Here is a 23,087-nt window from a genome sequence, read left to right as displayed (position 1 = left end):
TCTTTTGACATTTCTATTGGATTCCTTTTGACAACCAATTTGAATCTATCCGCATGACCCAGGGCCCACTTTAAAAAAATTGATAAATGTTCAGAGGGAAGATTTAAAATTGAAAATTCGTGGTATATATTTGACAGAATGTAAATCCTTTTTAGAGTTTGAAAAGTTGTGAAGTTGTGTTGAAAAGAACTTGCAAAAACGCGAAAAAAGATGGAACTCGCGTTGTTTCTCAGTAGGCTCTGCACACATCATATAGTTGAAACAAGACATTCTAGATGGGTGTAACCAGATATTAAAATTGTTGTTTAGATTTACATCGACGGAACGATGTAAGTGATATTTAAGCTATGCGACTATTGCTGCGTGAAGGTAAATAGTTTCCCAAATATCTATTGGGGTATACATTGTTTTGAATTACTTTATTATATCGAAATCTAGGAAGATTGAGATATACTTGAACTCACATTTGCGAGTGATTTCGTTCCACCAATCTTGTACAACTGGTTTTCGTTGTACATCTTGTTAATGTTTGACTTCGTCTCAAGCGTATTTCTAAAAATATGCGGATTCAAGAATTTCGACTAATTTTCTTTTGGATTTTTCTGATAGAGAAATTTGATTGTTGTAAAACAATCATAAATAAGAAGCTGTCACTAGAAGACGGCAGTTTCTGATTTCAGAGGACTAAATCGGATGTTTTGGTAATTTATTGTGAATGCCTTTAGCGAAAACATTTCGCAATAGCGAATCTCAAACGCTCATTAAAAAAAATATAGATAATTTACGTTAGCAGAGTGGTTGATCGTATGAGAGGTACGTTTCTGCATACTTTGGGTGAGCCTCCTGCTTGATTTCTCGATGCAGTGTTACCTGCTCGATTTCTTCCCATGCTCGAAGGATTACAGCTCCTGGACTGTTGAAAGTTAACGATTGTCAACGTAAATCTGTCGACTCACTATTCCCCAGAGGTTTTCCATTGGATTATAATCTGAGCCGACTCTGCGTTGTCCTGAATTCTTGCGTTGCTCTGCTGGAATATAAGAACAACTTTGCGTCTTCTGCGGATAACTGGTTTCAATGACGTTTATGCAGTCATAACAATGCCTCCAGAATTTCTTTCAGCTAATATTTGTGTTTACCTACGCAAACATCGCCAATAACCATTAATAATAGCCGTCTAAGCTAAACCTTTTCACACCATAGAAAAAAAAAAACACCTACAAAGGTTTCATATTGATATGGATATACAGTTTACATGACACCTATGTTCTCAAAGTACTGTATAATGAATGATAATGGAATTTGTTACAAACAACCTTAAAGGTTGCATTTTATTGAATAGGAATATTTATTCTCTTATCCTCATTAACATCATGTATCAACAAACACATCTGGTTCGGGTCTTTTTATGATGTAACACGAAAGCAGTGGTTGTATCATTATGGAAAGTATTGTGTATTGAAATTTATGATAAAACCATGAATTTTTCTTTGCGTTGACCACTTTATTACATTATTCTATAAAAATGATGTCGCTTATCCTCGATATAAATTATTCATACATTATCATCAGAGTGATAAGGCCAATAAGGCCATTAGCTTATTTGTGAAGTTTCATGACATTTCGTTTATTTGTTCACAAACTAAAGTTGTTTAAGTGTAACTACCTGAGCATTTGTATAGAAAATGGAAAAAGAGAATATCGTATTTTGATCAAAAATTGTTTTTTGATGGGAAAATCTCCTGAACAATCAACGCAGTGGTTAACGAAATGTTATTCCACTTTTGCTCCTTCAAGAACAATAGTTTATCGATGGTTTAGTGAATTTAAATTGGACCGTACAAGCACCGCAGATGCACCTCGCTCTGGAAGACCGAAAGAGACTACGACTCCAGAAATCGTAAAACAAGTGCATCGATTCGTTTTGAACGATCGTAAAGTGAAGTTACGCGAGCTAGCTGAGGCCGTAGGCATTTCAAAAGAACGAGTGGAACACATTTTGCACGACATTTTGGACATGGAAACGCTATCCGCGGGATGGGTGCCGCGTTTGCTGAGTGTCGACCAAAAACAGCGGTGCGTTGATGATTCAACAGCCGGTTTTGCGTTGTTGAAGCGTAATCGTGTGGACCTCTTTTGATGTTTTGTGATAATGGATGAAACGTGGATCCATTACCACACTCCTGAGTCCAATAGGCTGTCCACAGAGTGGCTGAAAAGCCACGAAAGCTGACCAAAGCGGACAAAAGACCAACGGTCGGCCGGGAAGGTTTTAGGCTCCGTTTTATGGGATGTGCATGGCATAATCTCGGTTACCTGCAGAAGGAAAAAACAATTACCGGAGAGTATTATGCAGCGTTATTGGAAAACTGAACGACGAAATGAAGAAAAAACGCCCCTTTATGGCGAAGAAAAAAGTTCTGTACCATCACGACAACGTACTGTCGCATACGTCTTTAGGAGCGATGTACAAGTTCGACCATTTACGATTCCAATTGGTTGCTCACCCACCATATTCTTCAGACTTGGCCCCCAGCCATATGTTCCCGAACCTCAAGCGGGTTCCAGGCTCCAGGGTAAGAGATTCACATCGAATGAGGAAGTCATCGCAGAAACTGAGGCATATTTCGAAGACTTAGATTTTTCGTACTACAGAAAGGTAATCGAAATGTTGGAAACTCGCTATACCAAGTGTATTGCCCTCGAAGGGAACTATGTTGCGTTGTCCGATTAAATGTTCACAGATAAGGCTCCCGAATTTTTGGATTATCTTCGTCGCTGAACTATTGAAACATTATCCTAATCGAGGCAGTTCGACAGTTTATTTTCATTCCGGAATCCGGAATCCGTCAAGTGCAAATGTGGCATCCCTGACGCCCTGACGCAAATCAAGCATCAAAATAATTCATCCGTATTTGTGAAGCAATCTATTCTCTCTCAGATTAGTAGATCCGAAGGCAGCTGTAAATTGTTGAAATTTGAATGAAAATTATTACTTGATGTTATTTCAATACTTTGAACATGTAGTTCTGATCCTTACTTAACAATTTTCCTCTAAATTTCCTAGCATTTCTACTAAAACTTCATCAACAACATAAAATTATTACCAGACACAGTTTTCGTGCAAGATTTTTCAAAATTTGCAGAAAATGTGTTACATAGAACACATATCCGATACGGAAAAGTTAATTTTTATTTCAAAAGCCAGTTTATTCCACCCTAAAAAGAGTTACCGTTTTCGTTTCATTGTTGCATTCCAACGAATAAAGTCGTCAATATCGAACTGCTTGACTAGGTGTTGCCACATTTGCACAACTCGATTGAAATTAAGTCGAATGGATTACAGATTTGCAAAATTGCGGTTTGTTCTGGTTTTTTGACGATCAAAATCTCTCTCTGAAGATATTAAAAATAATCATTTTTCGAGTTGAATTCGGTGAGATTGGCATCTCTAGTTCTCTCGATTGCAAGTTCGTATTTCAATGGTGCAAATTGATCTGTGGAGACACTTGTTTTTTCAATTATTCAAGGTTGAAACTTCACAAAATAAAAATCCGTTGCAGAGTGTACATTTAAAACTGTCAGAGCATGAATCGTAGATGGTATTCCGAGAAGCTATCATTGCGAGAAACGGCTAAAAATTTAGGGACATGTGTGCTCCAAAGGACGTTTAATGTTTCCATCTTGGGATGCTTCTGCATTGTATGAGATCTAAGATCTGCGCGAAACCACTTCTGTGACCAAAAATAGTCTCTCTAGGAAATAAAACCCAAACGATTTCAAACATTCAAAGTTCAAATGGCGTTATGAACGGGCCACCTCTAATGATGAGGGTCTTATGCCGTCGTGTGTGATTTGCGCCGTAAACATTCGCTAGTTTTGCGTAGTTTGCTACCTTTTTCTCTCTCCCCGCTCGAACGGCCGGAGAATACACGGCAAAATTAGTAATAATGATCTATCATGGAGCGCTCATGGGGAATTATTTTTGAATTTTCTCTTTTTAATTTTCGATAAATAATTTAATTAGCGCAGCAACGATACAGCGAGTAATCCGGCAACTCCGGCAGCAGGAAAATGCAGTAAACATGGGAAAAACTATGAATAATTGTAGTTTATAGCTGGTTAAACATGAGCCTGGGGTAGTAACGAGTTGGGGGCTTTTTTCGAGCCCTCTTCGAGATGAGCTTACGTGCGTACGTACGTACCTTAGACAAACTGTTCGATTCATCTGGTTTCACTGACTGGGCGCTGATTATACAATTGGCAGATGATTATACTTTTATCATCCGAAGAGCGATCGTTTACGATTGGTGAGCGTGATTATGTGGGGTAGAAAAACGAGTTCATTAAAATAATTTGCTCCCTTCGCGATTTTTGGTCTGGTGAAGGTGATGGATGAGTAGGTCAAGAAATTTTCGGTTGCTTCCTCCGTTTGAATGTAGATTACCGGACCCCAGGGTGGGCTTATCTCATATTTGCAGAAAGATGCACTATTTCCAAACGAGTCTGACAAACCCAATATCGATTTTATTGATTTTATATTTCAATCGTTTTTTTTCGCAAGTCGCCTTTCATCGGACTGTGTTTTTTTTGGTGTTTGTTTGCAGGGAGTTGTACTCGATATTGGAGCGCCATAAATTCACCAAGTCGTCACATGGAAAGCTACAGGCTATGTGGCTGGAAGCGCACTACCATGAGGCAGAAAAACTACGCGGACGACCGTTGGGTATGTATTCTCGATAGTAAATAATGTTTTTTTGTGATTGCTGTGCGTTTTTCATGAGTTGAAAGTAGGTAATAATGCCATCGCTGGGCTTATTCGAAAGCAATGATCACATACACACTTGATGCTTGAATACTTGATTCATTTCATGCAGCAAAAACAGTACAATAATTTAACGAAATTGTTTGTGGTATGCAATAAACCATTGCTTGACATAACTTCATTATTCTTTTTCATAATATTTCAGTCTTGCTGTGATTATCAATAGCTTTCCTGTGCTTGAAGCACCTTTAAAAATGGTTACTATTCTGCCCAAATATGCATGGTTGACTAGGCTGACCGAATAGTTCTGGATTAAAACCGGGCACATACCGGGCAGCGATAGGCATAAAATAAGCTTACCTAGGATATTAAGAAACTTTTCTCAATTTCTGGATTTATCAAATTTTATCAAAAACTACTACCGTAATTTTCTAGAATTGTTTGTGAACTACAGGGAAACTTCGATATAAAGTACCCTCGATATAACGTCACTCGATATAACGTACTTTACCTCGTATTTTACCTCGATATGTACTACAGGGAAACTTCGATATAACATACCCTCGATATAACGTCACTCGATATAACGTACACATTTCCAAAATGTAAAGGAAAACATTTTTCAATATATTTTTTTCCTGATAGAACAATGAATTATCTGCATCTTATGCTGAAACAAGTTTTGTACTTTCAATCAATCCCGAAATACAGCTGGTTTTGTGATTCCGGATTCTAAATGAATCAAGCTTTAATCAACAGTACGAAGGGAAACATCATGAGAAAGGTTGGCTTCGTCTTCTGATTGAAGTTATTCATTAACTTTACTAAAACAGCAACACAATAATGTATCATAGACTACGTTTGTGAGTACTTTATTATGCTTCGATACAACGTACAATTTTGAAAGTGAAATGTACCTTATATCGAAGTCTACCTACCTAATTTTTGTTTGATTTTGTTTACTCTCTTACATGACTTCTTTAATGTGTGCAAATACGCGTTGATAAAAATAAAAGCCCACCCCCAAAAATAATATTGAAATCACTCAAAACCTTTGAGTAATCCCTAGTTTTTTCATGTCATGACAGTTAGAGTTGTGCGGTATTGTTAGCAATCGATATTGAAGCGATATAAACAAATTGTTGTGTACATTGTATTAAAAACAGCATTAGATAACGATTTTCTAATTTTTTTAATAAAAAACAATTTTGTAAAGACAAAATAACAGTTTAATGAGTCTTTGTACCATGAAAAAAAAATTTCATTGCATTTCTTTCATATTTAGCTGGATTCAGATCATAAAACTTAAACCAAACATTTTATTTCTATGGCACGCAAAATAAAAATAGAACACAAGTACAAAAGCCCGAGTTCGAGAAATAAAAAAAAATCAAAAAAGTTAAAAGCATCAATATTTAGTGTGGCCTTCTGAGGCTTCAATGGCCTGTTGAAGACGTTTGGAAAGCCGTGAATTAAGTGTCCTTATTAGTGACACCATCTTTCACCACTTTGTTGCCGAGAATGACCCGCAGGTTCTCAATCGTGTTGAGATCAGGACTTTGTGGTGGCCATTCAAGGGGTTTTATTTTGCGTAAACGGAAATAGGCTTTGGTCTTCTCAGCATCGTTCTCCTGTTTGAAAACGAAGCTGTTTTGTAGGCCGGTTTTAGAAGCGATTCCTTCAGGTTGTTCTTAAAGATGCCAATGTAGACATTTGCTGTCATGATTCCGTGAATACTCGAATCAAATTTATAACACCAAACCAGGAAAAGCATCCCCAAATCATTACACTGCCTCCTCCGTGCTTGACTGTAGCATGCAAATGACGTTCCTGCAATCCTTCATCATCCTTCCGCCACACTCTTTCGCGCCGCTTCTTGTTGAAAAACCCAAAATTTCGATTCGTCAGTCCAAAGTACCTAAAGTCTTTGGGTTTATCAACATGTTTCCGGGAAAATTCCAACCGTTTCAGTTTATTTTTCTTGCTGATAAACGGACGTTTTTAGGTGAATTTGAATCTTGAGCCACCGAGAGGTTTTCCTGAATGACTTTGACCGATACTTTTGGAGATTTCTTCCCTTCCCAATATAATCAGTTCAGCTTTACAGATTCCACACATTTTGGAAATTTGTTTTTTCATTTCAGTACATATTTGCACGATTTATCTCATTTATTATAATTCCAATAATTTATATGAACAGGAATTTTTACTTTAAAGTTTAATGTCATCAATGCTCTGACCATTCAGGAATGAACTTGAATATAATACTGTTGTGTTTTCCTTGACAAGCCTTCCATTTTTCCATTTTTCAATATACTCCAACGCAGTATTGTGAAAATTTTGCACAGTTTTGAGAAATGAAGCCTCCTTGCATTTCCTTGCTCACCCAAAATGCAAATGCAGTGTTCGTTCGTACGAATACTGTCCACAGAGGAGATATTGCAAATAAGCCCTGGGCATAAATACGCCATCCACGATTTCTAATACTTAGTCTCGCACCAACAAGCGAGCAGTCAGCTGTCTCTTCTCATGCTGTTGCCACACACAATGGTTTTGCAATCGATACAAAATTCACCACGGAGTATCGAAGAAATTCTTTTTTGAACACAATCGGTTAGCCATTTGCAACGAAAAGAGCCTTCCGTCGGCATTTTTTAACTTTCCACGCGAACGAAAGTTCTGCTTGTTTGCAACCCCATTCAAATGATAACGATCCTCATCATTACTCAAGAAAAGACCGTGTAGAGGAATTTTCTGAATCAACCATCACGGTGGCTGCTCAATTAACACTCTTACTCGCTCCATATTTTCATGAGTTTTTAACTTCTATATCGTCCAATAATGTCCCTTAGAATTGTGGTTTCTTTGGTAGTCATAGGGGTTAACCACGTTCGAATCGCTTTGAACATCAGGGACAAATTCTGAGCGGGGACTGTAAAAACAAGATGTTTTTTTTTCAAAAAATCAGGTGACGAAGCCCCGATGTGAAAATGAAATCTCAAGACACAACGGAGTGGAACCGGCCCTTCTACCCTCTTCTCTAGCCGAAGTGGTGAGCAAACGAATTGGATAAAATAATTTCGTAGTCCTACGTTAACAATGTAACTTGTCTTGGAAAAAAGACTCTGTTTTGACACTAAATACTAAATACTTCTTCCATTCTATGCTGAAGAATTTTTACTGGCAGATACATCATCTCTTTCTACAAGACCAATAAATGTGTTAACTAATCTCTGATGAGAAGCAACCATAGTGTGAGGCATGGGGTTTCAAATAAGTCATAGTAAAACAGTCAATTTTTTTTTACTTTTACTCAAAATACGGTACAAACTGATAAACAGACGGACCATCATGAGTGTATGAGTAATCGTGAAATAGCAAGGATGATAAACAAATCCGAAACAATAATTCGAAATTTGCTCAAGAAGGGTGAAAAATACACCGTAAAGATGCGGATTTCACAAAAGCTGCGGAGATCTGAAATCTTCAAGTACACTAAAAAGGACCAGGAACTAGATTCTATTTGATAAGCAAAATGAAGCGCCCACCTCATCTTTTTTGAATTCCTCTCATTTATTTGATTAAAGTTAAAGTAAACGCGCTGTAGTCTTTTTTGATACCGATTTTATTAGGATTTTTTTATATTCTTTTTATGTTTCACTTCTGGAATATTGTAGTTTCACTTACTTAAATAATAAAAACTATTTGTATTGAAAAAAACAGTGATAAAAAAGTGCAAATCAAAGAACAAAGCATTTTTTGTCCTTCTTTGGACTTCAGAACCTGCTGCAGGTGTTTCGACATTCTCTCCATCAGTTTCTTTAGGTGCTGTGGATCCAGCTCTTCCCAGACGTAAAGAAAGGCTTGAAAATATCGATGGCGTTGAGATCCGGGCTTTGAGGAGGCCATTCCAGTGGTTTTATCCGACAAGACAAGAAGAAAAACGTCTTCTTGGTAGTATGCTTTGGGTCATTGTCGTGTTGAAGTACGAAATACTTTTCAAGGCTCGTCTTAATCCGCGAAACCTCCAGATTTTCCCGCAAGATGTTGGTATAGGAGTCTGCCGTCATTTTCTCGTCGATTTTCACGAGGCTTCCTACTCTATCCCACAAAAACACTTCCAGACCATCATATTCTTTCTTTCATGCTCAAAACCTTCACCTTCAACAACGTCTCACTCGTGGTGCATTTGAATAATGCACTAGGACGTTCAGCAGAGTAGTCAATTACTCGATGCGATTGAAAATTAAATCGTAGGATAGGGGGTTAACCGTTCTTTGGATATGGCGCTCCTGAAGCTCCTCACCTGATCTGTGCCGCATACAAAACCGTCGCTTTCGGTTAAACAGCTTAACTTCTGATTCGTGCGTTTAGAAAACCGTTCTCCTGAACTCTAGGGGCTTGTCATGCTTTTTTTGCAAACCTAAGCCGTTTGGATTTGTTCACCTTGCTGATAGATGGCCGCATTTGGGCAACTTTGCTATTCAATCCTTGTGCTACGATACGGCGACGAACAGTTCGACCGAAAACTAACAGCTGAAGGGTACCCTGGATCTCGCTGACAGTTGCCATTGGATTCTCCTTGACTTCGCACATGATCATGGAGTACATTCACGCATCCGTTTTGCGCATTTTGCCTCTGCCAGGACGATCAACGGCTGATTCTAGCGCTTTTAGTTTCGGAAGAATTTTCCCAACCGCTGCATTGCTAATACTGTATTTCCTAACGATAGCCCGGTGTGATTCACCATTTTGCACATCACGAACTACCAATTTTCGGGTACACAAAGACTCAATGGCTCTCGAAATCACTGCGTTATCAACTGCGTTTATTCAACTGAATCAAATGCGACCACTTGTACAAATGCGCCAGATCGATTCGCTTGCTCCGAAACATGGCAAAACGTCAAAACATAAACAATCGAGGGGCCTTTCGATGGAAACTTATCGAAAACGTATCGAGTTCTGGAGTGAGCATTTTTTATCATTGTTTTTTTCAACAAAAATTGATTTTTGGTTTCTTTAAGTAAAACTCTATTTTTAGTATTTCAAATGTGCGAAAAATTGTAACTCGTTTACTCACAGACTGTGCGCGTCTCTGTAATATTGCTAATGTGTATTTTAGGCGTTATTGGTATTTATTCAAAGAAAATGGAATAATTGAATGAAAAAACTTTTTTCTTTAACTTCATTCATACATAATTGTTGTTTAAAGCGAGGATTATATAATTGAGAGAATCAATACATACCTATTTTAGAATTATGTAACATAACAGGATGTAATGTTTATTTTACTGAAATTGAACCAAGTCAAAACTCGATAACTATGTTGTCAATTTCGAAACACATTTGTATAACGAACGTAAAATTTGAACCAGAAAATCCCAATAAGTTTCCCTATATTGGTTTCATATCACCACAAACTGAAGATGATTTGTTGTCTCAATTCAATAAATTGATCCAGACAGAATATGGTACTGCTGCGTCTTAAATATCAATATCAGTGTAACTAAAAAAACTCTCCGAACTTTAGTCTCTATTCTTACGATTTGATTTGCGATTTCCTGCGGCACATCTGCTATGGCAAATGATTGCAAAAAAGTCACAGAATGTAATTTCACTTTCCACCTAATCATGTTTGTCCGAGTTACTTTATTCTGATTTTTTTTTCTCTTTTTCAATTTTCTTCTGCGCCGTCGTCCACATCACACCGTTTTCGTGGTCAACTGTGCAGGCCCGGTCGATAAGTATCGCGTCCGGAAAAAATTTCCGCTGCCCCGGACAATCTGGGACGGCGAGCAGAAAACCCACTGCTTCAAAGAGCGAACCCGGAGTCTGCTAAGAGAGTGGTACCTGCAGGATCCATACCCCAACCCGACCAAGAAGCGAGAGCTGGCGCAGGCCACCGGCCTTACACCGACACAGGTGGGAAATTGGTTTAAAAATAGACGCCAGCGAGATCGGGCTGCGGCGGCCAAAAATAGGTAAGTCATTCACGTTTTTTCTGTTGTTGCTACCATGATGCATATCACTATCTTGTGTCGTTACCCGGTGTGAGAGGATTCACCGTTCGGCACATCGTTCGCCCTGGATCGCTAATTCTTGCAGAAAGATTCGTGTTTTTTCTTCGGTCACCTATACGTGTCGCGTTTGGCAAGAGTAACACTCCGCTTCCTGGAGGATTTTTCTGTCGTTGGTTCTGTTTTTTTTCTTCATGTCTGTGGACAATTCAGGAAATGTGCAAACGAGTCTATCTCCTTTTCTCGTAAAGCTGTGGTGTTCGCCATTCCAAAAGTGAACAATTGTATACTGGGGTTCTTTTCTGTGTCAATTCGAAATAGGACAATGGTAGTGCATTTCGAATGAAAATTCGATCAGATGTGGAGCAATGGTAATTTCGTGGCAAATGATTTTCCCTTTTTTGTGTGGTTTTCTTTCAATGACAGCCATTTTTGTAATGAAAATCCACCCATCATCTTTAAGATATGATAAGATATGATAATTTAAGATAAGATTCGCAATGTCGGAAGTACATTTTCGACATCTACCAACGCTACCAAAGATAGTTAAAATATTTTAAATTATAATGAAAATTATTAGTTCATGTTCTTTGAATACGTGCAACTCGTAGTCTTGGCTCTTGTTCAACTATTTTTCCTGGAATTTCGACTAAAATTTTTCACCCCTTGCAGAAAACGTGATAATCTATTGACGAATTTACGCAAAGCTGAATCAGCTCATGCGACGTCTACATTAGAGCTCAGAACCACAAAAGTGATGATGTTTGTTTATTCTAAGTATTCTACGCACTTAACACTTTCGTCGCCTCGTCACCCAGATATGGGTGACTCTTTCCTCGTTAAAATTGAATAGGATTTTCGACAGAATAGCCACCTAAGTGTTGCTATAATATATGTAAAAAAATTATAAAATCATAACCATTTCATTATAATGTCATTATAACCAATTTTAAATTTCGACTTATAGTGTGTAAAAAAATTATCCATAAATTTTATATAAATTTTATAAAAATGTATGTCAATTCACTGATTTTTATCTTACAGTCATTCAAATCTTCTTCTTCTTCTTCTTCTTCAATGGCACTAACGTTCCTAGAGGAACTTCGCCGTCTCAACGTAGTATTACTTGCGTCATTTTTTATTAGTATTTAGTTGAGATTTCTATGCCAAATAACACGCCTTGAATGCATTCTGAGTGGCAACCTCTAGAATACGCGTGATCACAGTGCAAGTCGGAGGAAATTTCTTTGACGAAAAATTCCCCCGACCAGAACGGGAATCGAACCCGAACACCCGGCATGTTAGTTATGACGCTAACCACTCGGCCACGGGAGCACTACAGTCATTCAAATGGTAATTCTGAATTAATCCACCTAAAAGTATGGTCGTGGCCTTCTCATATCTCGATTTAAAGTTTGATTTGCAAGCCATCCGAATACCGTCCAGGTTATCCTAGTTTGGCAGCAAACCCTTGAAGTAGTCACCAATGTGTTAGTTTTGACAAATCGTGAAGATCGATATGTCGCACTTCGCTCGGAAACCTGATTCAGGCTAGGTTAATGAGGTCATATTCGGTTGAATTGACCTGCTTACACCGCCTTTTAGCTGTTTCGGAAGAATAGTTAAGATTAGTTCCTGCACCCAATCGCTTCTTGTAAGCTCGAGTATATTTTTTATCTTGGTTGACACTCAAAGACTTTCCGAACGTTGGATGAAAAAGTAGACAAACAGAGTCGCCTCGAGTGAAATGTGAGATGAATGATTCAGAAAAAAGATGTATTTCTTGTTTTTTTCTAAAATTGATTTTACTCACTTGTTCCAATAGTAACTGCAATTATTTGATTACTGTTCCAATACATAAAGTATAGGCTGGGTGTGAATTAATATGATTAGCGTCAATATCGTTTTGATGTGTTGAAAATATGTTTCTTTGCACTGCTTAAAAATGAAAATGAAAATGCTGTTCAGAAAAAAACAAGGGTTGGTTATACATATGAATATAATATAATACCGATGTTTTGATTGTATTGATTAAATTACCGATTGAATGAAACAATTTTCGAATTCAATTCAACATATTTGCTTTGTAAGTAAAAAGTTTGAACGGTAGATTATGTTCTTCGTTACAAGTAAATTCGATGTCCGTCCTCTTGCGTTTGATACGATGCTTAGGACTATCAAAATATGTAGACGGAATAATTGTCAAACGATCATTATATTTTACATTTCCCTCTAAAATTCTAGCATCTCTTATGTTTACGTAGTTTTTGAACCGCGGAAGTTCATTCACCTCTAATATCTGAAATGTCGATTTCCCAGTTTTGTCAGTTTAGAAGTACGTTTTAGGGAAGCATATTCAGGTCTGCACAAAGACAAGCGATTACAAAAGTATTCGCTGTTTGCATATATTTGCATTGCGGTTTCCCTCAGGCATCTTTTTTTTAAATCCATCCTAAAACAAATTTTGGTGTGAACAAAAATACCCCTACTTGCATGTATTTGCAAAGCGGATTCCTCCAGGCACATTGATATTGAAGTCCGTGTTGGAGAAATATAGCTCGGTGGGAACAAAAACATCCCCTACTTGCATGTATATTTGCAAAGTTTTAAGGGTCGAGTGGCACTCAAGAAGCCATGACTATCAGAGAAAATCAATCAAAAATTGCTGCAATGGGCACGAGATCACATTAAATAGATGATAATTTGGTCAGATGGGACTAAAATTATGTTATTTGGGTCTGATGGTATCACACGCAATCAAAGAATCGACGAAAGTCTAAAACAGGAACTGTAGTTTGAGTTACTGACTCTGGAAATACTTTGGCTAATGTTTTGTACGATCGTTAATTAAATGAAATCTTCAAAACTCTCATCATTTCGTTGGACATGCGAAGACATAACGATCACTGGTGATGGTCAATCAATTCAGGACGGATGCGACCCCTACAATCTAATTGTTTCATCCCTTCCCATATACGAATACTTGGATTCTTCTATGGTGATCAGTGATCTCTGGCCAAATCAAACAATCGGACAAGATTCCGCTGTAGGTTACATCGGGACGACCGGAGCATATAATGATGGCCTGCGCCCAGTTGTGGTCTGTCAATTCGTAAAATCGTACTGATTAAACTCTAAATAACTAATTGAGCTCAATTGAGGAAGATCAGCAGCAGCAGCATAGTTTTCCAGCGAACCTTGCTGCAATGGCAATCCGACTCTGTGCCGCAGCCTGAGCCAGAGAGCAATTTAATTAATTGAACATTGTCATCGTCGACAACAAGATCGGTACCGACCCGGCGAAATCCGTGGCTTCATGAAACGTTTAATTTGCATAGATTATGTGAACATGGTAAAATCAACTCCGGTTGATAATAACGATGAGCCGGGAGCAGCGGAAATTATTGCTGATCTTTTCCAATTATCATTCCAAGCTCAGCATTGGTTTGAAACCCTCGTATTATCAATCGCAGAATGTAAACGAAATCATATTTTTCTTTATTGGAAACAAGCTTTCTCCCCAGGATTTCTATCACTTATCACCTGAAATCCATCGTAAATTTACGTTATCAACATCGTAGCAGTAGAAATGAGTGATTGTTAAATGCTCCCTCCTATCCAGTCCATTGTGAACTCTGGATAGCCTGTGGCGAAAAAAAAACGCGCACATTGAGATGGAGGGGAAATGCTAGACGCACGAACGCACACACCACACGTTACATGGACGATTACAGACATCATGGTCAAAAGCGAGTGATTTTCCAATTAATTTCACTCTATCCCACTTTTATGGGAGTTCAGCTCCTCTCTAGCGTGATTTCCAGCGAGACGTCAGCTTCCTCAGCGCGCGCGAGGGGATTCTGGATCGCGGGAACACCACGTTGGGGAGCTGTGGTAATTCGGTAGCTATTATCAATCAATTATATTACTCAAAATTGAGTTGTTGATGAGTATAAACAAGCAAACAAAATGTTGAATTAGAAATGGGAGGTAGACGACCCCATAACCAACGAAGAAAAAAAAGTTAAAAAGCGAGCAGCAGTACGTAAATCCGTAATGATTGTCCACCACCTTTATTTCGACTACTCTTTCGTCTAGCCAGTCATTCCGGGCACAAACCATACGATCTGTCCGGTGGTTAAACGTGGGCGGAGAAGTGCACGCGGCGAGCATGAAAAATAATTATGTTTTAGATGATAGCAGCAAACGTTGGGCAAAAACGGAGAAAACAGTTGCAGTGGTTTCGGGGCGAACGTGAAAGGAAACAGCAACCAAAAAAAGGGGTGAAGTATAAACCTCCAGCTACTAGCCCCCTGGGCTAAGGCTCTGATCACTATCTTGGAGACATGAATGGCAATTAGGGGTAAAAGCCTGTCCTAATAGTCACAATATTTGCTTGAAATAATAATAATGTTCCGGGATTTCCGAAGCCACGGAATGTTTTGTTTATTTAAAACGCTTTTCAGATTATTGGCCAGTAATAGTTTGCTCCTTTTGAGCAGTTGATAATACACCAGAAAAAAAAATACATTAGCGTGTATGGAAATGTACCCACCGAAGAAAAGCATAAACTTACACAGATTATTCGACCCTAATTGGGTCCATAATCCTCTGCTAAAATCAAAACAACAGTGTCCCAAAATAATTACAGCTTTACGCATTATTTTTGGCTTTTAGCTTCTTGTTCTTCGCGCGACGGCGCAACGGACAAATCGATTTTGGCTGTGGTCACTGGAAACCGCAAATCCAACACATGGATGGATACAGAAAGGAAAACAAAGAAGAAACCTGAAAACATTGCTCTGACCCCGTCCATTAGTGCACAGATCTAAACAATAAGGTATAGGAAAACCGGTGGTGGAAGTTGAGCTAGCCGGATAATCCAGTTCCAGGCTGGTGGAGTGCGCTGTTACCTTCAGCAGCTGATGTCTGATGTCATAAATACTGTCACTTTTATAGCATATCATTTTGTTCGCTATCGAAACCGTGGGTAGTGGGGCGATAATATTGAAATTTATCTATTAATATTGTTTTTAGGTTAATTGCAGCTCTTGGATTTGTTTTTCGGTTACTCACTGAAGATATACATCGACAATGCACAATGGTCCAGGAGATGCATTGGAAAATATCATTTAGAGCTCGATTTTATAGGCGAATGAACTGAAAAGTTTAAAACCTAAAGGGTGTGTCACATCAAATTGCATCACGGAAAAAACGCTGTAGAAATTTAATTTTTAGGAATTATATCTTCAGCTTTCGCTTATAATCAGATAACAGTGTATAGATCACGTTGACCATGCTTCACTGTCAATTTTTCGTAAATTTGGAAAAATGTCGTCGAACGAAAAATTTGAATTAATCCTGTGCAGTCATTTCGAGAATCCGGAGTTGTCACATCGGGACATCGGTAAGATGCTGGGAATCGTCCAATCCACGGTCAGCAGAGTACTAAAACGATACTTCGAGAACCTAACCATCGACCGGAAGGTGAAGAACGGCAAAAATGGATGCTCCGTCAGTGAAAAAGATCACAAGCGCGTAGTTAAGCAGTTTAGACGTGATCCGAGAAGTTCGGTCCGGGATGTCGCCAATAAGCTGAATTTGTCAAGTTCATTCATCCAGCGGACCAAGCAGCGGGAGGACCTGCGTACATACAAGGTTCAGAAGGCTCCTAACCGCGACGAAAGGCAAAACATGGTGGGGAAGACGCGAGCCCGGAAGCTGTACACCGAAATGCTGACGAAGCCGCATTGCCTGGTAATGGACGACGAAACCTACGTCAAAGCGGACTTTCGTCAGCTGCCGGGCCTGTTGTTCTTCTCCGCAGAGGACAAATTCAGCGTTCCGGAGGAGATTCGCAAGCAGAAACTATCCAAGTTTGCCAAAAAGTACATGGTGTGGCAAGCGATGTGCTCTTGCGGAAAGCGGAGCGCCCCCTTCGTGATGACCGGCACGGTGAACGGGCAGGTTTACCTTAAGGAGTGCCTACAGAAGCGCTTACTACCACTATTGAAGCAGCACGAGGGCCCGACCATCTTCTGGCCGGATCTCGCTTCGTGCCACTATTCAAAGGACGTGTTGGAGTGGTACGAAGCCAACGGGGTCACCTTCGTGCCAAAGGAAATGAACCCGCCCAACGCGCCAGAGCCTCGCCCAGTAGAGAAATATTGGGCGATTATGAAGCAGGCCCTCCGGAAGAACCCAAAAGTTGTCAAATCGGAGGCGGACTTCAAGAGAAAATGGATTTCTGTTCAAAAAAAACTACAACCTGACGTTGTACAGAACCTTATGGACGGGGTAAAGAGGAAGGTGCGAGCATACGGGCTTGGGCTCGAAGTATGAATAAAAAGAAAATGCCAAAAGTTGTTTAATAGTTTTTATTTTACTGTCTAAAATGTTCAAAAGGATCGGTCTACTGGGCGAATTTCTACAGCGTTTTTTCCGTGATGCAATTTGATGTGACACACCCTTTATATAATTCATCACGTTCGTTTAGAGCTCGACGGTTATTCTTTAGACAATAACTATCTTCGACAAAGATGTTACATATGATAGAGCGCTCATTTTCAAAATGGCCCAAAATGGTCGATAAAATAAAAAATCTAACTTTCTTATCTTTATAGATAGAGATGAACATAGTTCGACAATATTGTAGCCCCAATTATTTTAGTTAACTTTGTAGAACAAAGCTTTTTTCTATCTTTTGATATAATTGATTTAGCGCTTTTTTCCTAAGTTGCATTAGGGTGACCATGAAAAAGCGGTTTTTTTGCTCCAACTTTTATATTTCAAATTCTACATTAAAGCTGTCTTCGTACGACTTTTAGAACTTACCAAGACCAACATTTTGCAGAACTTGTCATTAACTTAATCTTACTCAAAGTTATTGATGGTTTTTCACCCAAAAACTCATGATTTCAATTTTAATTTACTCAAACACGAAAAATAACATAGTTTTGAAAATCACACATTATGTAGAGTAAACTCTGTTCTTTCAAATGTCGCCAATAAACCTTGTTTATGTTTGCCCCAGTAAGAATGACAAACAATTGCAGAGAACGTATTTTTTGGGATGACATATTAATAACTTTGAGTGAAGTTAAGATATTGACAAGTTCTGCATCGCAAAACGTTTGTATTAGTATGTTCTAAAAGTCTTTCAAACACAGTTTGTATGTAGAATTTCAAATTTTGAAGTTAGAGCAAAAAACAGTTTTTTTAATAGAGACCCCAACGCAAATTAGGAAAAACGCGCTGTATCGGTTATTTCAAGAGATAGAAAAAAAACTTTGTTCTACAAAGATGTTTTTAATAACTGGGACTACAACATTATTGAACTATATTTACCTCTATATATAGAGATAAGAAAGTTAGATTTTTTATTTCATCGAAAATGTTGGTCACCCTATTTTTGGCAACATAAAAATGAGCGCTCTATCATACGTAACAACTTTGTCGAAGACAGTTTTTATCTAGAGAATAACTGTCGAGCTCTAAATGCTAATATCCACTTAAATGCATCTCCTGGACCATTGTGCAATGGAAGCACCATATTACATATATCGATCAAAAATAGCTTCAAATAACTTTTAATAAACTTTTGATGTTCCAAGTTTTCCTGTTTTCTTTTAAACGATCTGTATTTTTGAATACATTTGTTCATTACGTGCGCATAAAGTTGAATAATGTAGACGGTATGACGAATTCCCGCTTAACGATTTCTTATTTGTGTTTGGCTCAAAACTAAACGTCGCAATATAGTCATCGCTATTCACCGGTTCTGCTCACCATAATTCAGAAGGTCTCTGAAGGTACAGTGGTAGACATTCGTTTAGCCGCACCCTATTTTTCCTCAATATTTTTGAAAATAAGTCAATTCTTTGTACAGTTTTGCTCATAAAAGACGAGCATTGTTTATTTTCATCAAATTCATTCTAAAAAAGTATAAATTCACTTTTTGTTTTCTAAGTAATTCAAATATGTGGAATCAGGGTGGACATTCGCTTAGCCGCATCCTAAAATTTCAATAAAAGAAAATTTATGCAGCAAATTTCGAGTCCAATAGGTAGCTAATATTTAGTATGTCCACTTCCATTTCGGATCACTTTGAAAATTCGATTTGGCATCGACTCAGACAGTTTTTAAAGTGTTGCCATATTGATTATAGCCCAATATTCCTGAATTACTGTCTTGAGACTGGAAATGTTGTCAAATTGTCATCCGTTTGCATAGACCATCTCGGCCAAGATTCTCCATAGGTTCTCTATGGGATTGCAATCGACTGCCAGCAGGTCATTCAAGAAGCGGAATGTCCTTCTCGGCAAACCATGACCCAGTAATTGAAGATACTTTTCGGAGTTCATTCGGGTGAAAATGAAACAAATGAGAAGCTTGCTGTGATAGGAAACGGTTCCCTACACTGTCAAACTTCCGCCCCCAAAGTTTCGCTTCGATCTCACGACATGCCGTTGACTTAAATTGTACCAATAGCAACTGTAACAGTCCGGACCATCCAGATTGAACTTTTTTCGCCGGAAAATACAACATTTCTCCATTCCATTTTCCATTCCATGTATTGCCGGGCGAAAATGAGATGGTTCTGCTTATGGGTGGCGGTCAGTTTCGGCTTCCCTTGAGGTTTCTGCCACATGATGTTTGGTGACTCAATCAAGATGCGCGCAATATGCCTCTTCGTTACTGGAACAACCGATTCTGCCTTAATGTATCAGCAGGACATCGTTTCCTGGTTGCTCAAGTTTTTTTCAAGTGCGGCTAAACGAATGTCTATCAGAATTAGGGAAATCACGTTGAGATGACTTCGGAAAAAGTACTGTTTCAGGTGCAATTCTTGACCGATTTCGGATCTACTTGTAACAATGCATTGCACAATGGTCCAGGAGATGCATTTAAGTGGAAATTAGCATTTAGGCTCGACAGTTATTCTCTAGACAAAAACTGTCTTAGACAAAGTTGTTACCCATGATAGAGTGCTCGCTTTTATGTTGTCGAAAATAGGGTTACCAAAATTGTCGATGAAATAAGAAATCTAACTTTTTTATCTTTATAGATAGAGGTAAACATAGTTCGACAATTTTGTAGTTCCAATTATTTGAGACATCTTTGTAAAACAATTTTTTTCTCTATCTCTTGAAATAACCGATATAGCGCATTTTTTCTAAGTAACGTTAGGGTCACCATAAAAAAAAACTGTTTTTTTGCTCTAACTTTTATTTTACATGCAAACTGTCTTTGAAAGTCTTTTAGTGCTTACTAATACAAACATTTTTCGATGCAGAACTTGTCAATATCTTAACTTCACTCAAAGTCATTGACATTTCTTCCGAAAAAACAAGCTCTTTTCATTTGTTTGTATCACAGCATGATTTTCATGAGATTTTCAAAACTATGTTATTTTTTGTGTTTGAGTAAATTAAAATTTAAATCATGAGATTTTGGATGAAAACCCACCAATAACTTTGAGCAGGATATATTGACATGTTCAGCATTGCAAAATGTTGGTATTGATAAGCTCTAAACGTCGTACGAAGACCATTTTGATGTAGAATTTTAAATATAAAATTTAGGGTAAAAACCCCGTTTTTCATAGTTACCCTAGTGCAACTCAGAAGAAGGCGCTAAAAACAACTTTGTGGAAGATATTTATTGTTTAGACAAAAACTGTCTTAGATAAAGTTGTTACATATGTTACTCATTTTAATGTTATCAAAAATAGGGTGACCAAAATTATCGATGAAATGAAAAATCTAACTTTCTTATCTTTATAGATAGAGATAAACATAGTTCAACAATGTTGTAGCCCCAAATTCTACATCAAAACTGTCTTCGTACGACTTTTAGAGACAATACAAACAATTCGCGATAGAACTTGTCTATATCTTAATCCTACTCAAAGTTATTGATGGTTTTTTACCCAAAAACTCATGATTTCAATTTTAATTTACTCAAACACAAAAAATTACATAGTTTTGAAAATCACACATCATGTAATCTGTGAGTGAAATCTGTTCTTTCAAATTCCGTCAACAAACATTTTTTACGTTTGCCCCAGAAAGAATGACAAACAAATGAAAAGAGCATGTTTTTTGGGAAGAAATATCAATAACTTTGAGTAAAGTTGAGATATTGACAAGTTCTCCATCGAAAAATGTTTGTATTAGTAAGCTCTAAAAGTCTTTCGAAGACAGTTTGAATGTAAAATTTGAAATATAAAAGTTAGAGCAAAAAACAGTTTTTTTTTCATACCCTAACGTAACTTAGAAAAAATGCGCTATATCGGTTATTTCAAAAGATAGAGTTCTACAAAGATGTCTCAAATAATTGGAGCTGCAACATCGAACTATGTTTACCTCTATCTATAAAGATAAGAAAGTTTGATTTTTTATTTCATCGACAATTTTGGTCACCCTATTTTTGACAACATAAAAGCGAGCGCTCTATCATGAGTAACAACTTTGTTCTATGACAGTTTTTGTCTAGAGAATAACTGTCGAGCTCTAAATGCTAATTTCTACTTAAATACATCTCCTGGACCATTGTGCATTGGTAAAACATATAACTGGTTTCCTTTTTAGTCTTATGATATCTTACTTTTAGAAAAAGGGCAATTTAAAACCATAAACATCAGATTTTCAAAAATTCAAAATGATGTATCGCATTCCATTAGGGTCAAACGATCTCAAACACAAGGACATCCAGATTTGTGGCAGAAGGAAAGTTAAATTTTCTCTTGAATTTTAAAAATAAGATCAAATCAGCTGAAACACAGCTTGTCTCATGGCCTCATGTTACTTCACACTGAAATCGATAGTGTTCACATGTGTCATTCATTGATTGATCATTGGGTCAAACACATACTGTGTTGCCAGATTTTCATGCTCGTATATTAAAGAAATCCAATGCGAACCTTGGCTACACATTACTGTGATAAAAAATGGATGCAAATGTTGCTATATCGTGTTGAGAAACAGACATTTTTTATCATTCGAAATGTGTGATATAACTAACCCCATGTTCGTTTAAGTTTATATCAATATTCAATCTTTACCCCCAAATTTAACGACATTACACGAGCATAATATGACTAACATTAAACAAAAAAAAACTCAAGATTAGCTGTGAAAAGCATCGAGTTCATTGAAGCTAACAAAGTAAAAGATTCTATTAGTTCCATTAACTTCTGTAGATCCCTTCTAAGAAACACGTTAATTGTTTCGGAGCATGATTGAACTCTTGCCACCTTGATGAATACAAGCAAATGTCATCTCTAACACTTTTTTACTCCTTCATTAGCACTAAGAGTAAGTTAGAATAGATTAATGATATTTAATTACATTTCAACGTGCATTGGACGTAAATTATACTGTAAATAATCAATCATACACAAGCCCAAGATAACATGTGAACCGCGCCAGTCCATGTCATAGCGGCCAATAGCTCGCGCGCTTCTCCAACAACTCATCACCGGGTCCATCATCGTATGCGAGCCGTAATCAGTTCGACCGGATCTCGAAAGTGTCTTCACGAGTAGCTCCTCGCATATATCCTACTCATGTGCAATGTTGTTCCTCCTTAAAACCGCACACATCCGTGAAGGAGAGCGAAAACGAAAAAAGGGAAGTGAAGCTGCAGCAGCAAGCTGCTTCAGTTCGGTTCTCCTCCTGTCGCCACATCAGGGGGCGACCTTTTTGTGTGTAACTCTCGAGTGCTTTTAAGATTTTAGCACACCTTTACTTGGCGTGTTCAAGAAAGCGTAAACTCCGGTTGTGAGTGATTGCTTTTTGCTAAGCTGCTGCACAACAATATATGTGTTGAGTTCGGGTGCGATGGAGCGAGATCGCAATGTAGCGAAAATGTGTTTCACAAACACCGCTGAAATGCTAAGCAGTGAATATGAAAAACCTTCTTTTTTATTAGATTGAGTTTGATCGGTTTGAAATTATGTGTTCAACGCTGTTAAGCCCCAGGTTTTCGAATTCCGAAGGATACCTTCAATCCTTTGACTACTGACTGCAAAACGGTACGCATGGTTGCATTAATCACGCAAATACAATTGTTAATTGGTTCCTTGAATTCGGTAGCGCATTTTTTGAAACTTCTAACAACGAAAACTTTTATAGGCACCAATAAAAATCCTTCTCGGAGCTGTGGCTTCCAGACTGTAACCGAAGCGTTTCCCCTTCATAAATCAATTCGAAACATAATGTCTTCATCAGCGATCCCTTCCAGGTTCGAACAATGTTGGGCTGTTATTGTCACCTATAAGCCATTGCAAAGGACAGCAA

The 23,087-nt window shown here is 38.0% G+C and overlaps 1 protein-coding gene across 1 annotated transcript in view; it reads left to right on the top strand.

Moving 5' to 3' along the window:
* Nucleotides 1-23,087, top strand: part of LOC129776060 (homeobox protein SIX6) — a 120,114-nt gene that overhangs the window by 5,738 nt on the left and 91,289 nt on the right. The window contains exons 2-3 of the mRNA XM_055781443.1: nt 4,608-4,726; nt 10,500-10,749. Of these exons, the coding sequence (XP_055637418.1) occupies nt 4,608-4,726; nt 10,500-10,749 (369 nt within the window). The remainder of the gene's footprint in view (nt 1-4,607; nt 4,727-10,499; nt 10,750-23,087) is intronic.

Source organism: Toxorhynchites rutilus, chromosome 3, assembly GCF_029784135.1.
Source record: "Toxorhynchites rutilus septentrionalis strain SRP chromosome 3, ASM2978413v1, whole genome shotgun sequence".
Lineage (NCBI taxonomy): Eukaryota > Metazoa > Arthropoda > Insecta > Diptera > Culicidae > Toxorhynchites > Toxorhynchites rutilus.
Note: the sequence above shows the minus strand (reverse complement) of the source record. Positions and strands in the feature narration are given on the sequence as shown.